This window comes from Megalobrama amblycephala, linkage group LG24 (genome assembly GCF_018812025.1).
Source record: "Megalobrama amblycephala isolate DHTTF-2021 linkage group LG24, ASM1881202v1, whole genome shotgun sequence".
In the NCBI taxonomy this organism is placed as follows: Eukaryota; Metazoa; Chordata; class Actinopteri; order Cypriniformes; family Xenocyprididae; genus Megalobrama; species Megalobrama amblycephala.
In genome coordinates, this window is record NC_063067.1 from 18559478 (window position 1) to 18581852 (window position 22375).

The window sequence follows — 22375 nt, forward strand, 5'->3', positions numbered from 1 at the left end:
GAAAAATAAATACATGAATACTCTTCAAATAACAGTTCTCCTTCTCCTCTAGTCAGATCTGAGGAGTGCCAGCTGTGTCTAAAAACACCAGCCAAGAAATCAGATTGGAAAAGTCTCCAAAGGAAAAAACTGCATGAACATTTTGTCTTGTCTTATACAGCTGATGCAGTCTAAGTTAATATTATTCTTGGAACTTTTTTCTTGATTATGTTGTAATGAATGAATGAAAGATGGGATTTTTGTTTCCATCATATCTGTAAAAGCTGTCATCTACCGCTGACTGAGATTCTTCTCAGTCTCATTGGACCATATGGGAGGCTTCAAGCTTTAGTGGGATATGTCACCGTAACCTCAGGCCGCCCTGCCTTTCGCAGTGTCCCATCAAATAAACAAGCTGTCCATCTGTGTCCAATCTCCTTAAAAGCAATTCATGGCCCTAGTTTTGCTCATCACTGAAACTTTTATATGCACATCATTTTCAGATTTATGGTCTATTCTAGTCCTTTTTCATGTTAAGATGTTTTAAATAAACTAAGACATGCATATTCTGTTTTGGAACTCGCTTTTGTCATATGTTATGCTGCAATTTTGTCATTTTGACAAGAACTTAGTCATTCGCTGAAGGTACAGTTTGTACACATTTTTAACATTGATAATAATAACTTCTCCTTGGTCAGAATAAGAGACTTCTTTCAAAAACAAAACAAAATTGAACGTTACGGTAGAGTAAATTAATTGATTTCTATGTGCGAACTGAGTTACAGTCAAATATTGCAAAGTGCAGCATAATAAATGGCAAGAAAGATCAAGCTTTTCCAGAAAAGAAAGGACAGTTCATTGTTCACCCCTTGCCAGGTTTCGAACCTACAACCTTTTGGTTACCAGGCCTACACCACCCCAAAAAAAAAAAAAACCCTGCATGACTATATGACAAAAAAGCATTTTATAGTAAATTAATCGACTTATTTTAAAATATAATACAATACATTGTTAATTTTCAAGTGAAAAGCACAATTTTTGGGCGAACACTTTTGAGATGCGCCTTGTTCAGAAGGCACATGAATCCTCTATGAAGTTTTATTCATAAGCAACCAGCTATGAGGGGGAAAAAAACAGAAGTGGAAAAAATGAAAGGTCTTACAGCAACAGGAAAACAGCTATGAGAGCACATTCCGAGTGAACCCCGGCTCAGACAATGAGGGGTGGGACAAAACTGTATATTTTAAAATCTGTAATCTAACCCTTAAATCAGGAACATTGCTCAAAGTTTGCTTTACACTTATCGAGATGGAGTCGTCAGGAGTCGATCTGGGAATGTTTATTTCCAAGCGGAAGAAGACTGTTTCTTCTCCGAGAAGCAGTTTCTTGTTTTCGGTTTATCAGCTCGAGATTTGACTGGAGATATATGCCACAGCTCGATATGTTCTGCGTTACGGCGATTTATGCAAAATTTCGCTTGAGGAAACAGGACTGAGGACTCTGAGTGAATGAAAACTGAACTCTGAAGGGTTTAATTTTAGAGTTTATTCCGAGAATGGCAGGATGTGGCAAAAGTTAAGGATCCAGCACATCTGGATATGACTTGCGCTGCTGATTTCACCATATTCGCCGTTATGAGACAATAGTTTTATGTTTTAAAGAAATGAGAGACGAGTTTCACAAACAGATGAAGATTGATAAGCTTGATTCGTGAGTGAGCGCAAGACGAAAATCAGGTAAATCACCCATTATGTTTTTTAATCTCTCTCTGAACTTGCTCTTATATGGTGAATGTGTCGTACTACATGAATATATAGGATATTTAATGAATTTCAACACTATTTAGAGAGTAATGTTAATAACGTTTTGAATTAAAGGGTCATGTTTGGCATAAATGCTTGGTGAAGGGGCAGAACTGGGAATTTTGTTATTTTAAGAAATACAGAATCACAACATGTAGAAAAAAACATAAATCTTAGGCTTTATTTGTCTTATCTCTTTTTGAGGAATGTGGTCTTCTCAGGTGAGTTGTCAGGTATCTGAAGGACACATATTGAAGATAATGCAATATGTGACCCTGGACCACAAAACCACAGTTAAGTGTCAATTTTTTGAAATTGAGGTTTATACATCATCTGAAAGCTAAATAAATAAGGAGAATATTTGGCCGAGATAGGGCCAAATATCAGCTATTTGAAAATCTGGAATCTGAGGGTGCAAAAAAATCAAAATATTGAGAAAATCGCCTTTAAAGTTGTTCAAATGAAGTCCTTAGCAATGAATATTACTTACAAAAATATTTTTTTATATATATTTATGGTAGGAAATGTACAAAATATCTCCATGGAACATGATCTTTACTTAATATCCTAATGATTTTTGACATTACAAAAAAAAAACCCCGATAATTTTGACCCATACAATGTTTTGTTGGCTATTACTACAAATATATCCGTGCGACTTATGACTGGTTTTGTGGTCCAGGGTCACATATCTGAGGTCATGAGACATGTGGGTGATGCTTTCATACCACATTCTGTCAACAAAGATTTGGCCACATTATATATCAGAACGTCTAATATTAGAATTAACCAAATACCAATATACTGTGTAGGCACGCCATTTTTTACGAGAATCCATGTTGCAGTCAACTACACGAACAGAGCCCTAAATGAAACACACATCTAGTTATCATGACCCGTGAGGTCAGTTCATTTATCTCTGTAACTGTGAAATGCTGGCGCTTACAAATACACTGAGGCATACCAGTTCTTTTTAACTGCAGTCAAAACAGGCAAATTCCTAGCTGCAAGATGGAGCCAGAGATACGCTTAACTATTTCAAAGTACTGACACAGACTCTAAATTTATTTCTTCAGGATAACAATATGGGTTATTACTGGCAGTTGACATGACATACTTGTGGTAAGCTGGCATGTGCTGCAGAGTAACATGCTATAATCTGTCTAAAATATACAGAATTGAGCTTTTTTATAATTATTTATATACATGCAGACTAAATGGAATATTTTGTACTTTCAAAATTAATGTCATATCACAGAACTATATAAAATGTGAAGGCAAACAGTGATTAAAAGTCAAACGAAATTGTCACCAGTTACAGGACCTGAGACTTTCACTATCACTTATGCATTCATAAAAAATTGCTATATATTTACACTATAGAGGGTATCTTCAAGTCACTTTCATGAAAAATAACTGTAACATAAATAAATGTAAATATAATTATCAAAACAAAGCTGTGAGCAGAAAAGGGGTTTATTCTATTTATATTTTCTAGTCCTGAGAAAAGTGGAATTGAGAATAAGAAAGTTCACTCTCTTTTGACTGCTCTCAGAGAGAATGCTGACAAGCAGGTTATCAAAACAGGAATCACATTTCATCATGTTCACTTAAGGCTTTGATTCAAGATGGCCACTATCTGATTTGAGAAACATCCTGGCAGCTTGGAAATAAAGATCAGAATACCCAAAGAGACGAAAGCATTTCCAGAAGGGTGGGGTTGTTTTCCGTCTTAAATGTGGCCCAGAGGGCCCAGCAATTACCCATTTTTTGTGCACTGAGCGTACGTGACAAAGTTGTTGACCCACCTGCGCTTACATTGGGGGGATTAAATGAAGAACTTAAAAGACAACACAGACAAAGTGACTCCTATTGGAATCTCGCTGCATGTGTTTCTACATCAGGCAGTAGCCATAGTCATTTTCAGTTAGCCAGTATATGTTGGCTAGCATATAATGCCGATCATTAATATCAAACGTATCGCAGATACGACAAAAAAAGGTACACTTCCATAATGCACTTAAAGTGCTCTATTTTTGCACTCATTTTGTATTTAATATACTAAAAAGACTTCTTAATGTACTCAACTGTGCTATTTTGAGACATCATAAATATGAACTATGTGCTTTTAACATACTATCTCTGTATTAAAAAATATACTTAGTTACCACTAGTGTATGAAAGATGGGTTCAAGTGTACTACAAGTGATAACTAAATATATTTTTTAATACAGAGATAGTGTTAAAAGCACATTTTCGTTCATATTCATGGTGTCTCAAAATAGCACAGTTGATGTTCTTAAAGGGATAGTTCACCCAAAAATGAAAATTTGATGTTTATCTGCTTACCCCCAGCGCATCCAAGATGTAGGTGTCTTTGTTTCTTCAGTAGAACACAATTGATGAATTTTAACTCCAACCGCTGCCGTCTGTCAGTGGTATAATGCAAGTCAGCGGGAACTTGGACTATAAGAGTAAATAAAACACGACAGACAAATCCAAATTAAACTCGTGACGGCACATTGATGTCCTTAGACACGAAACATTCGCTTTGTGCGAGAAACTGAACAGTATTTATATAATTTTTTACCTCTAATACACCACTATGTCCAACTGGATTCATCACTCGATTCGTGAGGTCTGATCGCGCTCTGACAGCGGCAGTGATGTCTCGCGCATATACTTCAATGAGCGCGAGACATCACTGCCGTTGTCAGAGCGCAATCAGACCTCACAAATCGAGTGATGAATGCCGTTGGACATAGTGGTGTATTAGAGGTAAAAAATGATATAAATACTGTTCGGTTTCTCTCACAAACCGATCGTTTCGTGTCTTAAGACATCAATTTGTCGTCACGAGCCGCAGGGTTTCATTTGGATTTGTCTGTCATGTTTTATTTACTCTTATAGTCCAAGTTCCCGCTGACTTGCATTATACCACTGACAGACGGCAGCGGTTGGAGTTAAAAATCATCATTTGTGTTCTACTGAAGAAACAAAGACACCTACATCTTGGATGCTCTGGGGGTAAGCAGATAAACATCAAATTTTCATTTTTGGGTGAACTATCCCTTTAAGAAGTACTGAAGAAGAATTTTTAGTATATTAAGTACAAAATTAGAGCACGAAAATAGAGCACTTTAAGTACATTATGGAAATGTACTTTTTTTCACCTGAGAACAAATATCACAGATTAAATAGATTAAACATTCAGGATACACAAATGCATTAGAAATCTTCTCAGACAGTCATATATCACCCAAGGCAAATTTATATGTATGAAGAATCAACTCATACAAATCAATTCTGGCTCTAATTACCGATCTGTCTCAAAACATCTTGGCTGACTCTGTTTTTCCATGACATCACAAAAGTATATAGTATGCCTACTTTAATTACAGTGTTGAGGCAACACAAAAATAGTCTGTTGTTTTCAGCATGCTAACCTAAAATGAATTTGGACAGTTTTGGACACTTAAAAATGTTCACTTATTGCTTGTTCAAAGCAGCCTGGTGAACAGGTCAACACTTTAGTATGCGGGTTTTCCATCATCTTCATATAATAGGTTTTCACCCAGCCATTTTGCTTGCGTGACCAGTCGACTTCCAGACCTAGAGGAACAAGCAATCCGGAGTATCTGGACGGCTAGCCGGGTGCGGCCTCTGAATGGCAGGAAGCATAGCCATCAATATTTACTCTGCGTGCGCTGCAGCCAGAGTGTCTGCAAGGACCAGCGGTACAGAGGAGAGCGAGTCCTCCACTAAAGTCCTCTCCCACCCACTCTCACAATAATTGCAACACAGACAGACTGACTGGACCCTCTCCATGACTTCCTCTGGTGTGGACAAGGGTTATTGAGCTTTTTTTCCATTAAGAGATTCCAACACTACATATCATAGCATGATCGTGCATAGAGCGGCGCCTTGTAAATGCCAGATCGGTGATTAATGATGCAAGGGAGCATGGGATATGTACATATGATTAAATAGAAGTAGCTGGAAGTGTTTTTTGTGTCAAAGTGCTCCCTCCCAAGGCTCGCTCTCACCCTGTATCCTGTATTCCCTCTTTCTTAGACATGAAGGCTTCTGAGATGCTCGCAGTGTTGTTTGTTTTGGTGTATTCAGGGAGCTACGCAACTCTCGCAGGTGAGGTTACATAATTGCGCTCGTAAAAGTCTTTATTTGTGCATATGTCTGAGTGTTGCATGAAAACCAACCGGGTGATGTAGATTGTTGCTTTCTGAGTACACAATAAGCCAGAGGAAGTATGTATCTTCCTACTCTGTTGGTCAACTTTTCACACAGAGTTGCAAACAAACACATTTCTTTTTTCAGATTATGTATTGGCTTAGCTTTTCCCTTATATAGTGAGTTAGCTATCATATCTATATCAACTGAAATACTGCAATTATCACATGCTTGTCCATAGATGAAGCCGAGGAGCCTTTACAGTGCGCATGTGAGAACTCACCGTACTGTGAAAAAAACTCCTGCTGGGGCCGCATTTGCTTATACACTTCGGTCCATGAGCGTGTAGTCAGGGGCTGTTTACCCTCCGCTGAGCAGTGCCACGTGCCTAATGTACCTGGAGTGTATTCCGAGTGCTGCTACACACACCTCTGCAATGCAAACCTCAGTATGCCTGAAAAAACAGGTCAGTAATTTCTTTAAAAAACACCTTTTTAGCTCAGAAAACAGTTATTCATTTTAGAGTTGTTAATTCAGAGATTCATTACTAGAATAAAAGAGTCATTTGCCTTGGTAGAAGTTCACTCTCTGCTGCCTCCTAGTGTTATAGTGTTGGTGGTTCACAGGTTTTAATTTTCATAGGTTGTTAAACTTGTGTTTAAAGGATTAGTTCACTTTCAAATGAAAATTACCCCAAGCTTTACTCACCCTCTAGCCATCCTTGGTGTATATGACTTTCTTCTTTCTGATGAATACATTCGGAGTTATATTAATAAATATCCTGATGCATCCAAGCTTTATAATGGCAGTGAACGGGATCCACGAGTATGAGCTGAAGGAAGTGCTTCCATCCACATCCATCCATCAAAAACTTACTCCACATGGCTCCAGGAGGTTAATAAAGGCCTTCGCTTCAGAAGGATATTAATATAACTCTGATTGTGTTCATCAGAAAGAAGAAAGTCATACATACCTAGGATGGCCTTAAGCTTATGTTGCTGTAGCTCAAATAGAAACTGAATACAATTCTCAAATGGCAAAAATATCTTTTCAGATGTATTTTTAAATATATTTCAAAATAGCAAATAGCAAAAAATGCATTAGCACATTTGGTAATGTATTTAGGCATTTCTGAAATTAAATACAAAATTGAATACGCAACATTGTCTTTTCAGCTGCTGTAGTACAGTGATGTTTCTCACTGTTGTCTCTGTTTCCAGTGGAAGAGCCCATCAGCTTGATTCTGTTGGTGGGTGTGCCGTTGTTGGTGCTGTTGGTGATGTGCATGGCAGTCTATGGGCTTGTGTTTTGGCTGCGTTCAAGGCGACAGCACCACCCGCTGGACGAACCAGACACCTCTATGCTCAAAGTCCCCAGTGGAGGGGACCCCACATATGGGGTAAAAATCTACTGCTGAGTGACATTCACAGCTCATTATCCTCAAGTCTTATTTGTAATGAGTTTGTCAAATGAAAAAAAACTGAAAACCTCAGTCTCTTGAGCAACATCTGAGCAACATGTTCCTCTGGGTTGTGACTCAAATGCCCATAATTTGACAGTAAGTGTGTGTAAATTTTTGGCTGGTCTGTGATTTAAGTGTGTGTAATTCTCCTTTTTAGGATATCTTTGATGAGTTTTGTACATCGGGCAGTGGGACCGGACTGCCTTATCTGGTGCAAAGAACCATGGCCCGACAGATCTCTCTGGTTCAGTGTGTTGGTGAGTGAAACTTTCATATCTCATTACACAATGCTGCATAGGTGGAGGGTGAAGCAACTGCAGGATGAAGCTATGAAGTCTAGAGGTGGAGATTTGTTCTGCTCCAAACCTTTTTCTTTTACATTTTTTAATTTCTTTTTAAATTTCTTTTCTTTACTACATAATGTACAACATTGAGTTCAATAAATGTACTTGTTTTTAAATGTTACCATAATTAAAGAATACACATATTTTAATCCATAGATTGCATTTATTTAAATGATATTTAAATAATAAATAGGGCCTATTCAAAACAAGTTTGAGCGCGGAATCTTGGGACATGTGGTCTTCACCTCAACGGACGGTGCAAAAGAATAGGGATAGGACTCGGGAAGAAATCATGTTCATGAATGCAATTATTATTATTACTGTAGTATGAAGCAGAGCAGAACCGAGTGTTGTAGGAGCTGAACGAGTCTCCTGGAGCGATTGCACAACACACGCCTCTCGAGCAGCGGGACTTTTATTATGACACAGTCGCCGCCGCTGCTTCCGCTTTTCCGGTCAAGAGTATGAGGTGACGCAGCTCTGTTTATCATATTAGATACATTTGAGTGTGTTGAAAATTATGTTATAACATTACTCTGTGTATCAGACGGCGGCTGCTGTGATACACTGTTACACACGGCAGTAAGCTAGATCGATTTAAGAATATCATATTAAATGCTGGATGGCTTGTGTTGATAAATGGCATGCAATTAATTTTAAAACGTATTGTATGATGGAGAAAATTCTGTATTACTGTTACTAAAAATAAAGCTGCATCTGATTATGCTATGTTAGCTATTTGACAAAATAGAGTTTTTCTCTGAGGCATGGTAAAGCATGGTACTCGCAAAAAATCAAGAAAATTAGATTTAAACTATAAGACTAAACGTGTTGAGCTATATAACAATAATTAGTTTTCTGTCTATAAATATATCAAAACAGTTGTTCCCTTGTTTATTAAAACATGTAAATATTAAAGCTTCTTTGGTGTTTCCATGGTTTCTACAAAATAAAACCGGAAACTGAGGGTAATGCGGGTATGACGCAATTGACAGACGACTCCTCACACGTCCTGGAGCATTGGTTAAAATTGCAATTTTCTCACAATTTACAAATAGTTGGAAACATTTGGGAAATTGTAAGTACTTAAGTGAACAAAATATATAACACTGGCCTAGTGGTTTTTGGATATTTTACTGCAAAAATCTTACATATTACACCCCCCTTTTTTGTTATATACATGAAAATGCACTATCCAAACTTAAATGATTGTAATTCAAGAATGCTTTGGAGTACAGACCGAAGAATATTGCTGAAGTAAAAGCACTTGAAAAATTAAAGTATGAAAAAGTTATGTAAGTTTAAATTTACTGTAAATCAAATGTACTGTACTAAGCATTTTTTATTTTATATAAAATGTATATTTTATCCAATATATTTGACTCTAAAATTGCTATCAAATGAAAGCCATATGTCCAACCAAGTTGTGTTCCATATTTGAAGCTGATACCACAAAAATTGATTTTGCTGTACCAAAAATAGCCACCGGGTGTCACAGACATTCTATTAAATTTTTTTATGCATTCTCCTTTTACAAATTGATACATTTCTGTCCAAATATCACTTCCATCAGAAAACACTATGTCAAATATGGAACCGTGAAACTTTCCGACGATATGTGTTTTGTCAAGATTAGAAAAGGTTTTGACTATATGAAACCTGACACCACTCACTAGGAGAGGAGCTCGCTGAATCCCTCTGAATTTTTCTGGCAGGTAAAGGACGTTATGGCGAGGTATGGAGAGGCACCTGGATGGGAGAGAGTGTGGCTGTCAAAATTTTCTCCTCTCGTGATGAACAGTCCTGGTTTAGAGAGACTGAAATCTACAACACGGTCCAACTAAGGCATGAAAACATCTTGGGTAGGTTCCACCCACACTGCATTTTTCATCGCTTGTGTGGGAAGGGATCGTTCTGAGAGTACTGCTGCAGCCATAATATGTTCTGACTTACCCAAACATCACTTTTGAAATGAAGGAATTACACAACATTTGATTTAAAATGTAATATTTCACTCTTACACATGTTCTCTGTCCATTAGGCTTCATAGCATCAGACATGACGTCTAAAAACTCCAGCACTCAGCTGTGGCTGGTCACACACTTCCATGAGTTGGGCTCCCTCTATGACTTCCTGCAGCGCAACATACTAGACCCAGAGGGCTGTCTGCGCATGTGCCTGTCCATCGCCAGCGGCCTTGTGCACCTCCACACAGAGATCCTCAGTACGCAGGGCAAACCAGCCATCGCACACAGAGACCTGAAGAGCCGCAACATTCTGGTGAAGAGAAATGGGCAGTGCTGCATTGCAGACCTGGGTGAGTAAGTAAAACAGAAATAGCTGAGTCTGAGTAGGAATCTTTGGCACGTATCTCATTCCATGACTCATGACTTTTTTCAGTCCGTTTTTTTTTACTTTGACAAATCATATACTTTATTAAGGGTGAAATTTCTTTTGTTGCCAGTTGATATCTCAAACATAATGTCTTCTTTGTGATCTCTCAGGCTTGGCTGTCATTCACTCTCAGTCTAATGACTATCTGGATATGGGCAACAACCCGAGAGTGGGCACCAAGCGTTATATGGCACCGGAAGTTTTGGACGAGAGTATTCGTGTTGATGTGTTTGAATCCTACAAACAAACCGACATCTGGGCCTTGGGTCTCGTCATGTGGGAGATAACTCGTCGAACTATTGTTAATGGTAAGATGGAATAATTATCCAACTTTATTTCATGGCACTACTGCTATTCTGTGCTCTTGTGACTTGGAATTCATTTTAATTATGTTTCAAAATGTTATGTACAGTATTAATACCAAAAACTTTGATATGCTGAAACTTATCAAAGAAATATGTTCACAGAAATAATTAATTAGTTAACGTTTCATTGCACATTACAACTTTTAATGAAAAGTTCCGGATTTCTGTTACTAAGCAACAATTTCTGATAGACGTGATAGACTTCTATAATTATTTTTTCTCATAAGTTTCTTTGTCTTACTTCCCCTTCCTCGCTCCCTCAGTTTTTTTCTCAATGTCTGCGTCTGTCTCTATCCACCCACGATTAGCGGCCCAATAATTATAAACAATCTTATCTGCTGTCAACACTCCTGCTCTTATAGTCCAGATGTGCTTGTTCTCTCTCTTTCTCTCTCCCTCTCACACACACACACTTACTTTTTAAGAAGCACTTAATCAACCCTTTAAATATAATTTATATGTAGTTATTATTACATAATGTGGCTCAGAATAGCTGTAATACATTAGTCAAAAGTTTCTGGCTTGTAGTAGAGGATATATACACACACATATATATATATATATACTACATACACTTCAGTTCAAAAGTGGGTTCGATAAGGGGTCGGTAAGATTATTTAATGTTTTTAAAAGAAGTTTCTTATGCTGCATTTATTTGTTTCAAAATACAGTAAATATTGATTATTTTAATATTGTGGAATATTATTACAATTTAAAATAACTGTCTTCTATTTTAATATATTTTACAATGTGATTTATTCTTGATAGCACCAGTCTTCAGTGTCACATGATCCTTCAGAAATCATTCTAATATGCTGATTTGGTGCTCAAAAAACATTTCTTATTACTATCAATGTTGAAAACAGTTAATATTTTGTGTAAACTGTAATGCATTTTTTTTCAGGATACTTTGAAAACAGAAAGTTCAAAAGAACATATTTATTTGAATTAGAAATCTTTTGTAACATTATAAATGTCTTTACTTATATACAAAAAATTATGACCACTGCCAAAACAGGCAGGACTCTACAAGACCCCTCATGGTGTCCTGTAGTATATGGCACCATGAAGTTTGTGGCAGATACTTCAAGTCCTGTACACTCAAAAAAAAATAACTCTTTGAACAAACATAAAAAAATCATGGAAAGGATTTCCACATGATTAAGTTGCTTTATTTCAGCATTATGCAATTCTGTTATTCCAATTTAATGTACTTATTTTGGGTCAACATGATTGAGACAAGTAAAATCCAATAGAATCAACCATGTTAAATTAACTAGAATCAATTGTGTTCATTTAAAATAAAATAAATAAAAAGCAATAAATAAATAAATTGTTTTCATATACATTAATTTTTACAATTAATTCTTCTTGTTTAATTTTGTGATTTATATAACTTTTGTGATGTGATCCAGATGTGATACTGGATTCATCCTAAATTGCCTTAACCAAAAACATTGTAAAGCCTAAATTGATCATAAGTCCATTGGTGGCAATGGTTTTACAATCAACATAGGCTTACAATGCTTTTGGGAAATGCAACCCAGAGCACTACCACAGTGATTACTTTCTTATTAAAGTAATTTGAAAGTTTGTTAGCAGGTCCTCAACCCAAGCACAAGTGCAACAATTCACCACAATGGTAACCCTAAAACTATTAATTAACAGAAACTTTTAAATACCAACATAATAGAACAGTAAACATTAAAAAGTCTTTCCATTTTCTCATCTTTCTAAAAAATAACACTTTATTTCAACATTTACACCCCTAGTTCAGCCCCTTTGCAAAGCATGATGGGAAATGAAAATCCTGTTTGATTGAGTCCTTGTTGGGTTTACTTGATTGAAACATGTTATTCCAATATGAAAACATCAAGTTAAGTCAAAGAGTAATCGTTTCAAGTCAATTTAACATGAATCAATCACATTTAAACCAGAAACCTAATACAATGGTGTTGAAACGGGGCCACTGTGAATCAAACTTGTTGGTCAACAATAGAAACTGCCCAATGAGATCGGTTTAGATAGAAACGTTTCCAATAATCAAGATTCCCTTACTTCAAAAGCTAAGTTAAAAAGATGCGTTTTCAGCTGAGACCTAAAAAAGATGGAAAATTTCCAAATCGTTAAAACTAAGGAAGGGATTTAACCTAAAGATCATTCTAAGAAGATAAAACTACTTTTTACAAAAAAATATTATCTGTTTATCAAAGCTAAGGGATAAGTCAATTATTACTTCAAGAATCCTCACGCTGTCTTTCATAGCTATTGCTAACGGAGCTGGCTATCTTCTCTTTGAATTTTGAATATTATAATCTCTTTGTTTCATTAAGCTGGAGAAAACTTTTAGACAGCCAAACGTTGACTTCATTCTAACAGATCAACTTCAATGACTCGTTCCCAACTTTCAGTGGAAAATATATCTGTGTGTCATCTGCATATGATAAGAAATGTCATAGGGACATCAGATGGATCCCAGTGGGTACATAAAGTATACAATGAAAACAACATAGGACCCAAAATAGAGCCCTGAGGGAGACCATATTTTAAAGGGACCACAAAGGATGAAGTGTTTGCAAAACTAACAGAGAATGTTCTATCCTGTAGATATGAGTGAAACCATTTTAGAGCTGTCCCACGAATGCCAACCTCACTCTCCAAACAATCTAAGAAAATTGAATGATCAACAGTGTCGAATGCGGCACTGAGATCCAACAACTGTCAGCCCAGAATCAACCGCTATTAATAAATCGTTCACAACTTTTACCAGAGTGGTCTCTGTACTGTGACCAGCTCTGAATCCAGATTGGAATTTATCCAGGATATCATTCTCCGATAAAAACAGGGTTATTTGAGATAGAATAACCTTTTGTAAAACTTCGGATAAATATGGCAATTTAGAAATTTTTCAACTCCAACTCTGCAAAATCAAGGCCACTGCTTGTTTAAGACAGGGTGGAACAACACCATTAATTAAAGTATTATAGTATACTAGGGCCCATAGTTGCAAACAAATCTTTTAAAAATGGAGGAGGAATAGGATCCAGTGGAGTAGATGACAATTTCATGTGCTATGTCTGCTAAGACTGGAAGAGAGACAAGAGCAAAGCAGTCAAATATACAAGAACTTGACTTAGGAGCTGCTAGAACAATATTAGATGATACAATATCTTCTCTAATCAGTTTAATCTTTCTTAGAAAAAAGTTCAGAAACTCCTTACAGGTATTTGAAGTAGAATCTGTGAGAGGTGCTATAGTCAGGTTTAGCACAGTGTTTATTTTGCTAAACAAAACCTTTGGGCAGTGAGCAGTTCTACTTACTAAATCTGATTTTGCAGCTTTAACTGCATGCCAGTATCTACTGAGAGTATCATTTAGCATTTCATAAGAAATATGCAATTTGTCTCTCTTCAGACTGCATTCAGCTTTCCTACAAGCCTGTTTAAGGAGCACACATTTCATTGTTATCCCATGGCTGAGAATGAAGGTTAGGCCTTTTAAGTCTGAGTGGAGCAACATCATTCATAATGTCCAGACATACAGAATTGAAAACGGCAGTCAGGGGTTTAGTTAAGTGCACAATAAACAGTGTAGGTCAGTTCCAGTTTAAACAAACTGTAATTCAAAACTTAAAGAGTGTGGCCACACCCCCACCTCGACAAGTGGATCTGGGAGTATTTAAAACATTGTAGTTCGCAAGCAACATTTCAGAAAGAAAACAGGTATCCATCGGGTCATGTCAAGACTCGGTTAAAAACAGAAAATCCAAATTTTGCGATAAAATAAAATCATGCAGTAAAAATGTTTTATTTCCCACTGACCTCACATTCAGAAGTACAGATTTAATATAAGAGCTTCCTGATAAGGTCCAAGGACTGTGATTGTGCTAATGCTGAACACTTCAGTTTCTTTAAGTAATGATGATCTGTCAATGCACGATTTTAACAACAGACGGCACAGATACATGCCCATTGTAGGCGCTTTCAACGGTCCCATAACCATCATTAAAATTTTGTGTGACTTGTGCCACAATTGACCTATTGGCTCGAACCAGATGGGATAGCCGTCGTTGCCCTTATACATCGATGAGCCTTGGGCGCCCAGCACCCTCTCGTCGGTTTGTGGTTTGTCCCTTCTCGGACCACTGTTGGTAAATTCTCACCACTGCTGACTGAGAGCAACCCACAAGCCTTGCCTTTTCAGAGATACTCTGACCAAATCGCCTTGCCCCTTGTCAAAGTCGCTCCGATCTTTATTCCTGTCCATTTCTCCTGCATCCAACATGTTGATTGCGAGAACTGATTGTCAGTGTTGGGGAAAGTTACTTTTAAAAGTAATGCATTACAATATTGCGTTGCTCCCTAAAAAGTAACTAATTGCATTACTTAGTTACTTTTTACGAAAAGTAATGCGCTATGTTACTTTTACGTTACTTTTTCTCACCTTGCTTGTTTGTTTTTTTAATGACAACAAAAAAAAAATTATATTCTTGGCAAATGTTAAGGCCCTTTCACACCAAAAGTGAAATGAATAAGCCTCAGGCTGAAGGAAATGCATATTTATGCCTGTACAGTAGAGGGCGCAGTTCAAACTAAACTTTCAGCTGTGCCACCATTCTGAATTAAAGAAGAATAGGATACAGTAGAAGGAAGTTCAACACTCTTATTTCTGAATCTATTGTAAATTTTGTTGTAAATTGAAAAAGTAATGCATTACTTTACTAGTTACTTGAAAAAGTAATCTGATTACATAACTCAAGTTACTTGTAATGTTAGTTGCTTACCATCTAATTTACCCAGCCCTTAAATATGTGGCTTTGTTAGGAGATAATCAACAATATTCGCTTTACCTTTGACTGGTCATAATTTTTTGGCTCATCAGTATATGTATATATATATATATATATATATATATATATATATATATATATATATATATATATACAGTACAGTCCAAAAGTTTGGAACTACTAAGATTTTTAATGTTTTTAAAAGAAGTTTTGTCTGCTCACCAAGGCTACATTTATTTAATTAAAAATACAGTAAAAAACAGTAATATTGTGAAATATTATTACAATTTAAAATAACTGTGTACTATTTAAATATATTTGACAAAGTAATTTATTCCTGTGATGGCAAAGCTGAATTTTCAGCATCGTTACTCCAGTCTTCAGTGTCACATGATCCTTCAGAAATCATTCTAATATGCTGATTTGCTGCTCAAGAAACATTTAATGTGTACAATTGTACAAAATATTTGTGTACAATATTTTTTTTCAGGATTATTTGATGAATAGAAAGTCCAAAAGAACAGTGTTTATCTGAAATCTAATCTTTTGTAACATTATAAATGTCTTTACTGCCACTTTTGATTGATTTAATGCATCCTTGCTGAATAAAAGTATTCATTTCTTTAATTTCTTTTCAAAAAAATAAAAATAAAAATTCTTACTGACCCCAAACTTTTGAACGGTAGTGTATAATGCTACAGAAGCTTTGTATTTCAGATAAATGCTGTTCTTTTGAACTTTCTATTCATCAAGGAGTCCTGAAATAAAAAGTACACAACTGTTTTCAACATTGAAAATAATCATAAATGTTTATTGAGTTGCAAATCAGCATATTAGAATGATTTCTGAAGGATCATGTGACACTGAAGACTGGAGTAACGATGCTGAAAATTCAGCTTTGCATCACAGGAATAAATTACTTTGTCAAATATATTTAAATAGTACACAGTTATTTTAAATTGTAATAATATTTCACAATATTACTGCTTTTTACTGTATTTTTAATTAAATAAATGTAGCCTTGGTGAGCAGACGAAACTTCTTTTAAAAACATTAAAAATCTTAGTGGTTCCAAACTTTTGGACTGTACTGTATATATATATATATATATATATATATATATATATATATATATATATATATATAACTACAAAAATGTAAAATATAAGCTTTTTTGATGATTCCTCTGTAGATTTTTCCCCATAATGTCAGCTGCCATTTGCTCTTAGGCTCCCTGGTTAATATCCAGCAATCCTCCCACAGAAGTATTAGTACTGCCAACCTCCCTCAACTCCCAAACCACTGTTTTATAGATATGGCCAGAACAGACTTTCAGTCTCGGCACACATCTGCATTTTTATTAGTAAAAAATCAAATGCTATGTAGTCAGCAAATGTTGACAAAAGCTCTCATAGAAATCTGGGATCCCTTAAATCTGTGGTTTTCTCAGGGATCGTGGAGGAGTACAGACCGCCGTTCTTTGACGTGGTGCCCTCTGACCCCAGTTTCGAGGAGATGAAGAAAGTGGTGTGTGTTGACCAGCAGAGGCCCAGTCTCCACAATCGACTACACTCTCATCCGGTGAGATACACAAACATACCAGAGATACAGGCTTAATGATTCGTAAGACTTGGACTTGAGTCAGACCCTACACAAGGATTTGCTTTGACAGCTGCAATCTGGAGCAATTTGTTAGGAAAGCATTACATGCGTGTGGTACAAAATATCCTATCAGTCTATGATGTCACTGAAAATAATCTTGTAGGCTTTAATTTCAGGTTTGCTGTAGAGAGTATATTAATTGCATATGCAACACAGAAAATGGATGGAAATTTACATTTATCCTACTTAATACCAAAAGCAGCTGCAGCAGCCTGGTACCATGTGCAGAGGAGTAGGAGACGTGCAGGCTAGTCGCTATATTTGTTGCTACGCTCTTAAAAATAAAGGGGTTTTGCAGCGATGCCATAGAAGAAACATTTTTGGTTCCACAAAGAAACTTTCAGTACCCTTTCTCTTAAAAGAAGCATTTTTTCTTAGTGTGAAGAGCATTTTAATAATCTAAAGAAGCTTTTTCACTACCTTTTGTGCAATGGAATGGTTGCTTGGGTGTTAAAGGTTCTTAATGGAACCATTGATGCCAATAAAGAAGCTTTATTTTTAAGTGTAGTTGCATTTGAAAATAATTCCCCCTTTGAGTCCATGTATCTTGCTGAAGCTGTTTTATGTCTGCCTCAAACACACACTCCCTCCTACAATGTATCTGTTTAGAGCAGAATGCCAAAAAAAGAAAGGAAAAAGTAACAGTTTTGAAGGACAAATATGATTGTTTGACACCTATTTCAAAGCTAACGTAACCAACACAGTTCTCACAAAACCTCATTGTTTTGTATCAGAAGTTGGTGAGTTTGGATTTGCAATTGAAGTTGAAATGCACTGAAGTCTTGGTCACTTCTTTGTGTCTGTTTTTGAAAATGAACTCTAGACGCACTTATATTCACATAAACATATAGGTCTACCCATACAACTGTACATTTTCACACTAAAAGGAACATCAGAAATGACAAAATAAATGATTATCTGTGTTTTTCTGTCAAGATCCTGTCTACAATTGCGAAGATTAAGAAAGAGTGCTGGTTCCAAAGCCCTTCAGCTCGACTCACTGCTCTGCGTGTGCGAAAGACCCTCTCCAAACTGGACCAGGAGCATGACTACGACATTGACAAGCTTAAAGTGGACCTCTAGAATAAACCTCCTACCACACATTTCCAAGAAAGTTACATTCTAATGGACCCATATCCATCCACCTGAGTACTTCTAAACTCTTTTAATGCGCCTTTCAAGCTTCTTGTCTTAATGCTACACTGAACATTGTTCATCTTATCATGACATTCACTGTGGGAAGTTAAAGGATTAGTTCACTTTCAAATAAAATTTTCTTCTCAACCCCATGCCATCCAAGATGTTCATGTCCTTCTTTCTTCAGTCGAAAAGAAATTAAGGTTTTTGATGAAAACATTCCAGGATTATTCTCCATATAATGGACTTCAATGGGCACCAAACGGTTGAAGGTCAAAATTACAGTTTCAGTACAGGTTCAAAGGGCTTTAAACGATACCAGATGAGGAATAAGGGTCTTATCTAGCGAAACGATTGGTCATTTTGGAAAAAAAATGTAAATGTATATGCTTTATATAAACAAATGGTTGCCTTCCAAGTGCTTCCGCCAAAACCACACTTTCATTTTTTTCAAAAATGGCCAATCGTTTCACTAGATAAGACCCTTATTCCTCGTCTGGTATCATTTAAAGCCATTTGAAGCTGCACTGAAACTGTAATTTTGACCTTCAACCATTTGGTGCCCATTGAAGTCCATTATATGGAGAATAATCCTGGAATGTTTTCATCAAAAACCTTAATTTCTTTTCGACTGAAGAAAGAAAGACATGAACATCTTGGATGACATGGGGGTGAGTAAATTATCAGGAACATTTTATTTGAAAGTGAACTAATCCTTTAAGGCCATAACTGTGCTGTTAAATGTTTCTCCTGAAACATATCCGCTCGACTACTCTTCTAAGACCTGCATATTTCAGCACAGTGACTCATTTGTTACTGAAAGTAATACAGGGTTGATTAACCCACAGAATACTTTTTAGCATAGTGAGAGTGAGAGGGATTTTTTTATAGTCAGGATGTGGGTTATTCCGGACTTCCTAACTGCAGTGTTTCCTGAAATTATGAACTTCCTAAACACGACTCTTACGTACAGTGGTTGGCACATGCTTTAGACTGTTTGTTGCACTTATTTTTTGTAGCTGTTTTTGGTTCCATGAAAGACTTTGAAATGGGCCATCTTTTTAAGAATAAGAACTGCATTTACAACTTGCACCAAGTAATTATTCAAACAGAGTACATATTAGTATAGTGCACTTTTATAAATTGTTTAAATATTTTTTACAAGTTCAAAATCACATTACTCTAGCTGTACTGTATCTTTTTTACAATGTAAGGGAAATGTACAATATATTTGCTTTTTGAGAAATAATAATCAAAAATATGTATACAATTTTTTGCACAAAATATCTGTTATTTTCACTCCAAATAAGAGTATTTAAGTATTAATAAAACTTCAGGATACTGAAGCAGATTTTTGAAGTTTTTTTCTACACTAAAAGGGTCTCCAAAAGAGGGTCCACCAAGTGTGGATTGATCTCAAACTCAAACAAGTAGCTAAATTACACTTAAAGGGATAGTTCACCCAAAAATGAAAATGTTGTCATCATTTACTCACCCTTCACGTTGTTCCAAACCTGTATGAGTTTCTTTTTTATGTTGAACACAAAAGAAGATATTTTAAATAATGTTGGTAATCAAACAGTTGACGGTAGCTATTAACTTCCAGAGTCTGGAAAAATTGATTACCAACATTATTTAAAATATCTTCTTTTGTGTTCAACAGAAGAAAGAAGCTCATACAGATTTCGAACAACTTGAGGGTGAGTAAGTGATGACAAAATTTTCATTTTTGGGTGAACTATCCCTTTAAATGTGTTTTTGAACATCAACATGCAGCAGTACAACTTTTATCCACTAGAGGGCATCATTAATGGCTCTTTTTCCCCTGAAAGTGTTACATTGGGTTCTTTTTGCCTCTTTGTTTTTCCCATAGACTGACCTGAGTAAACTGTGCCACAACCTGATCTGCTTAATGAATACAACGTCACTTCAGTAGTCCTAAAGGAGATATAAGGGATCTATTTCCTTTTGCCTCAATCCAATTCTTGTAAACCATAAACAATGTGTATCCTGTCTTACAAGCCACGCAGTCTCGCAATTGTTAGAATCGTTGTTCGGCACAAGAGACACTATAGGACCTGACACCCCTCTGGAGCTACCAAGACACACCTTGGTGTTGTTGAACAACATTTCACGGATACAATACTGAATGCATCCTTCACGATCATGTTTCAGACAGACCTATATTTACCCGTCGCAAATAGATATCTCACGTATCTTATTCATAGAAATGAGACTGCCAAATGGGTGTCTTTCCAGTATAAATCCCTTCCTACGCACACCAACATGCAGAGAAGGCCAAAAGAGCAGATGCTCCACTGATTGATGGATATTTATAAGATGTTTATCTCGTTTTTTATCCCCAAGCCAAAGTTTCCCTTTGGTGTGTTGTGTTTGTCTTGCTGTCAGACTGTATGGCGGAGTGAGAGGATGGGCATTGATTTCTGTCTGCCTGTTTATCTATATCAGCGCCCTCGCTATATCCATCTGTGGAGGAGCACAGAGAGGGGGCTTTGCCGGAGATAATTCCCCAACTCTGCCTGTCCGGTCAGATGGAGAGAGGGTTATTTTTAACAGAGCACAGCGGCCGAGTGGAGTATCAATGCCCTGCTCTGGTAGGCCAGACTCCTCTGAAATGGTGCCCTTCTATCAGCTGTGACATTTTTACACAGAATGGACCCATTCCAGATGTCATTGTTTGGAATAATAGGATATGAACGCCCAGCTGAAAAATGTCGAATGATAATTGAGTGATATGACCCCACTTTATTGACAATAGACAGTCAGGGGCCAGATTACTATGTAGTCTAGCGAAAGCAAAGAGGTTAATGGTAACAATAGAGGTTTAAGTCTGCAGGCCGCAACTCTAAATGCTTTGTATTTGACCTTTGCATTAAGAGCAACTTGAAAGGAATTTCTGTGTAATTAGATTAGATCTTGTACATCATTCTTTATGTACCCATACGGCTTAATGCACTAACCGAGACTCTCCTCATGTCATGTGGCCATTAAGAGGACAAATAGTGAGCGCATCAAATGTCTCTTTATTCCTCAAAATTAAAATCACAAGTTCCCAAATGCCCTGCTATTTAGAGGAAGTAAACATCCTGAGGTCCTGGCAGAAGCAAGAGCGCTCCTATAGGAATATGTTTGACTTCTTTCCCTTAAGACACAGTTTCCTTTTTCATACTAGATGAAGTCAACGACTTTGTCAATGTTGTTTTTTTATGTAATAAGGGATTTTTTTTATTGAGGGTCTGAGGTCTCTAAAGCTTAACCCATACTGTGGTTTTTGTGGGAGTCCTGAATGCTGCTCACAGGGGTTCTGTAAGCTCCTTTGGATCACACACGTCGCACAATGTGGGTCCTACTCACAAAGGTAACTTTGGCTTCGGAGTCATATTATTAATGCGGAGACTCTGGAGAATAGCGAACACCGCCTGCTGGTCCACTACAAAGACATGACCAGCAAATCTGTCACTGCTTTCATACACATCAGACCTTTTAATATATATATATATATATATATATATATATATTAAATCAAGTCTAAATATATGTTTTATTTACTTATACTCAATGTTGAAACATGAGACAAAACATGTATACAGTTGTACCTGTTGTTTTTACAAATTATTTTATTAATTTGGATTTCAACTTGTCCCCATGTCAACATTTTTTTTTTTTTTTTTTTTTTTGACATTTTGTAATTTGGTTTATTAAATTTAACTATTTTTGTTTTTTAAAAATTATTACAATTTTTCTAATAAAGATTTTTTAAAGTGATTGTGCTTATATTTTATGTCGGCCATATGTCAAATCCATCACACAACTGTAAAAAAAGTGTCATTTTAACTGATTTTTCTTCATTTTGAAGGATTAGTTCACCCTTAGTTGACAGCAAGATAATTAACACTTTCAGATGCCCAGAAAGCTACTTAAAGCTACATATTTAAACAGTTCATGTGACTACAATGGTTCAACCTTAAAGTTATGAAGTGACCACAATACTTCAACAAAAATCAACAAAATTACAACTTTATTCAACAATATCTAGTGTTGGCGATTTCAAAACACTGCTTCATGAAGCTTCAGAGCTTTACGAATCTTTTGTTTCGAATCAGTGGTTCGGCGCACGTATCAAACTGCCAAAGTCATGTGATTTCAGTAAACAAGGCTTTGTTATGTCATAAATGTTTCGAAATTTCGATGGTGCACCACTTGGGGGCGCTCTGAAGCACTGATTTGAAACA

The 22375-nt window shown here is 36.4% G+C and overlaps 1 protein-coding gene across 1 annotated transcript; it reads left to right on the top strand.

Annotated features, from left to right (window-relative positions):
• Positions 1 to 1137: 1137 nt before the first annotated feature.
• On the top strand, positions 1138 to 18135 carry acvrl1 (activin A receptor like type 1). Its single transcript, XM_048178156.1, has 10 exons — positions 1138 to 1715; positions 5856 to 5927; positions 6211 to 6435; positions 7190 to 7368; positions 7589 to 7688; positions 9491 to 9637; positions 9817 to 10092; positions 10280 to 10477; positions 16774 to 16904; positions 17922 to 18135. Exons 2-10 carry the CDS (start codon positions 5858 to 5860, stop codon positions 18066 to 18068), a joined length of 1473 nt encoding a protein of 490 aa, XP_048034113.1. The 5' UTR covers positions 1138 to 1715; positions 5856 to 5857; the 3' UTR covers positions 18069 to 18135.
• Positions 18136 to 22375: the final 4240 nt, after the last annotated feature.

Coding starts and splice junctions, on each gene's coding strand:
- acvrl1 (XM_048178156.1), top strand. CDS start 5,858: ATGAAGGCTTCTGAGATGCTCGCAGTGTTGTTTGTTTTGGTGTATTCA. Junction 7,369..7,588: donor GAGGGGACCCCACATATGGG/GTAAAAATCTAC, acceptor TCTCCTTTTTAG/GATATCTTTGATGAGTTTTG. Junction 10,093..10,279: donor GTGCTGCATTGCAGACCTGG/GTGAGTAAGTAA, acceptor GTGATCTCTCAG/GCTTGGCTGTCATTCACTCT.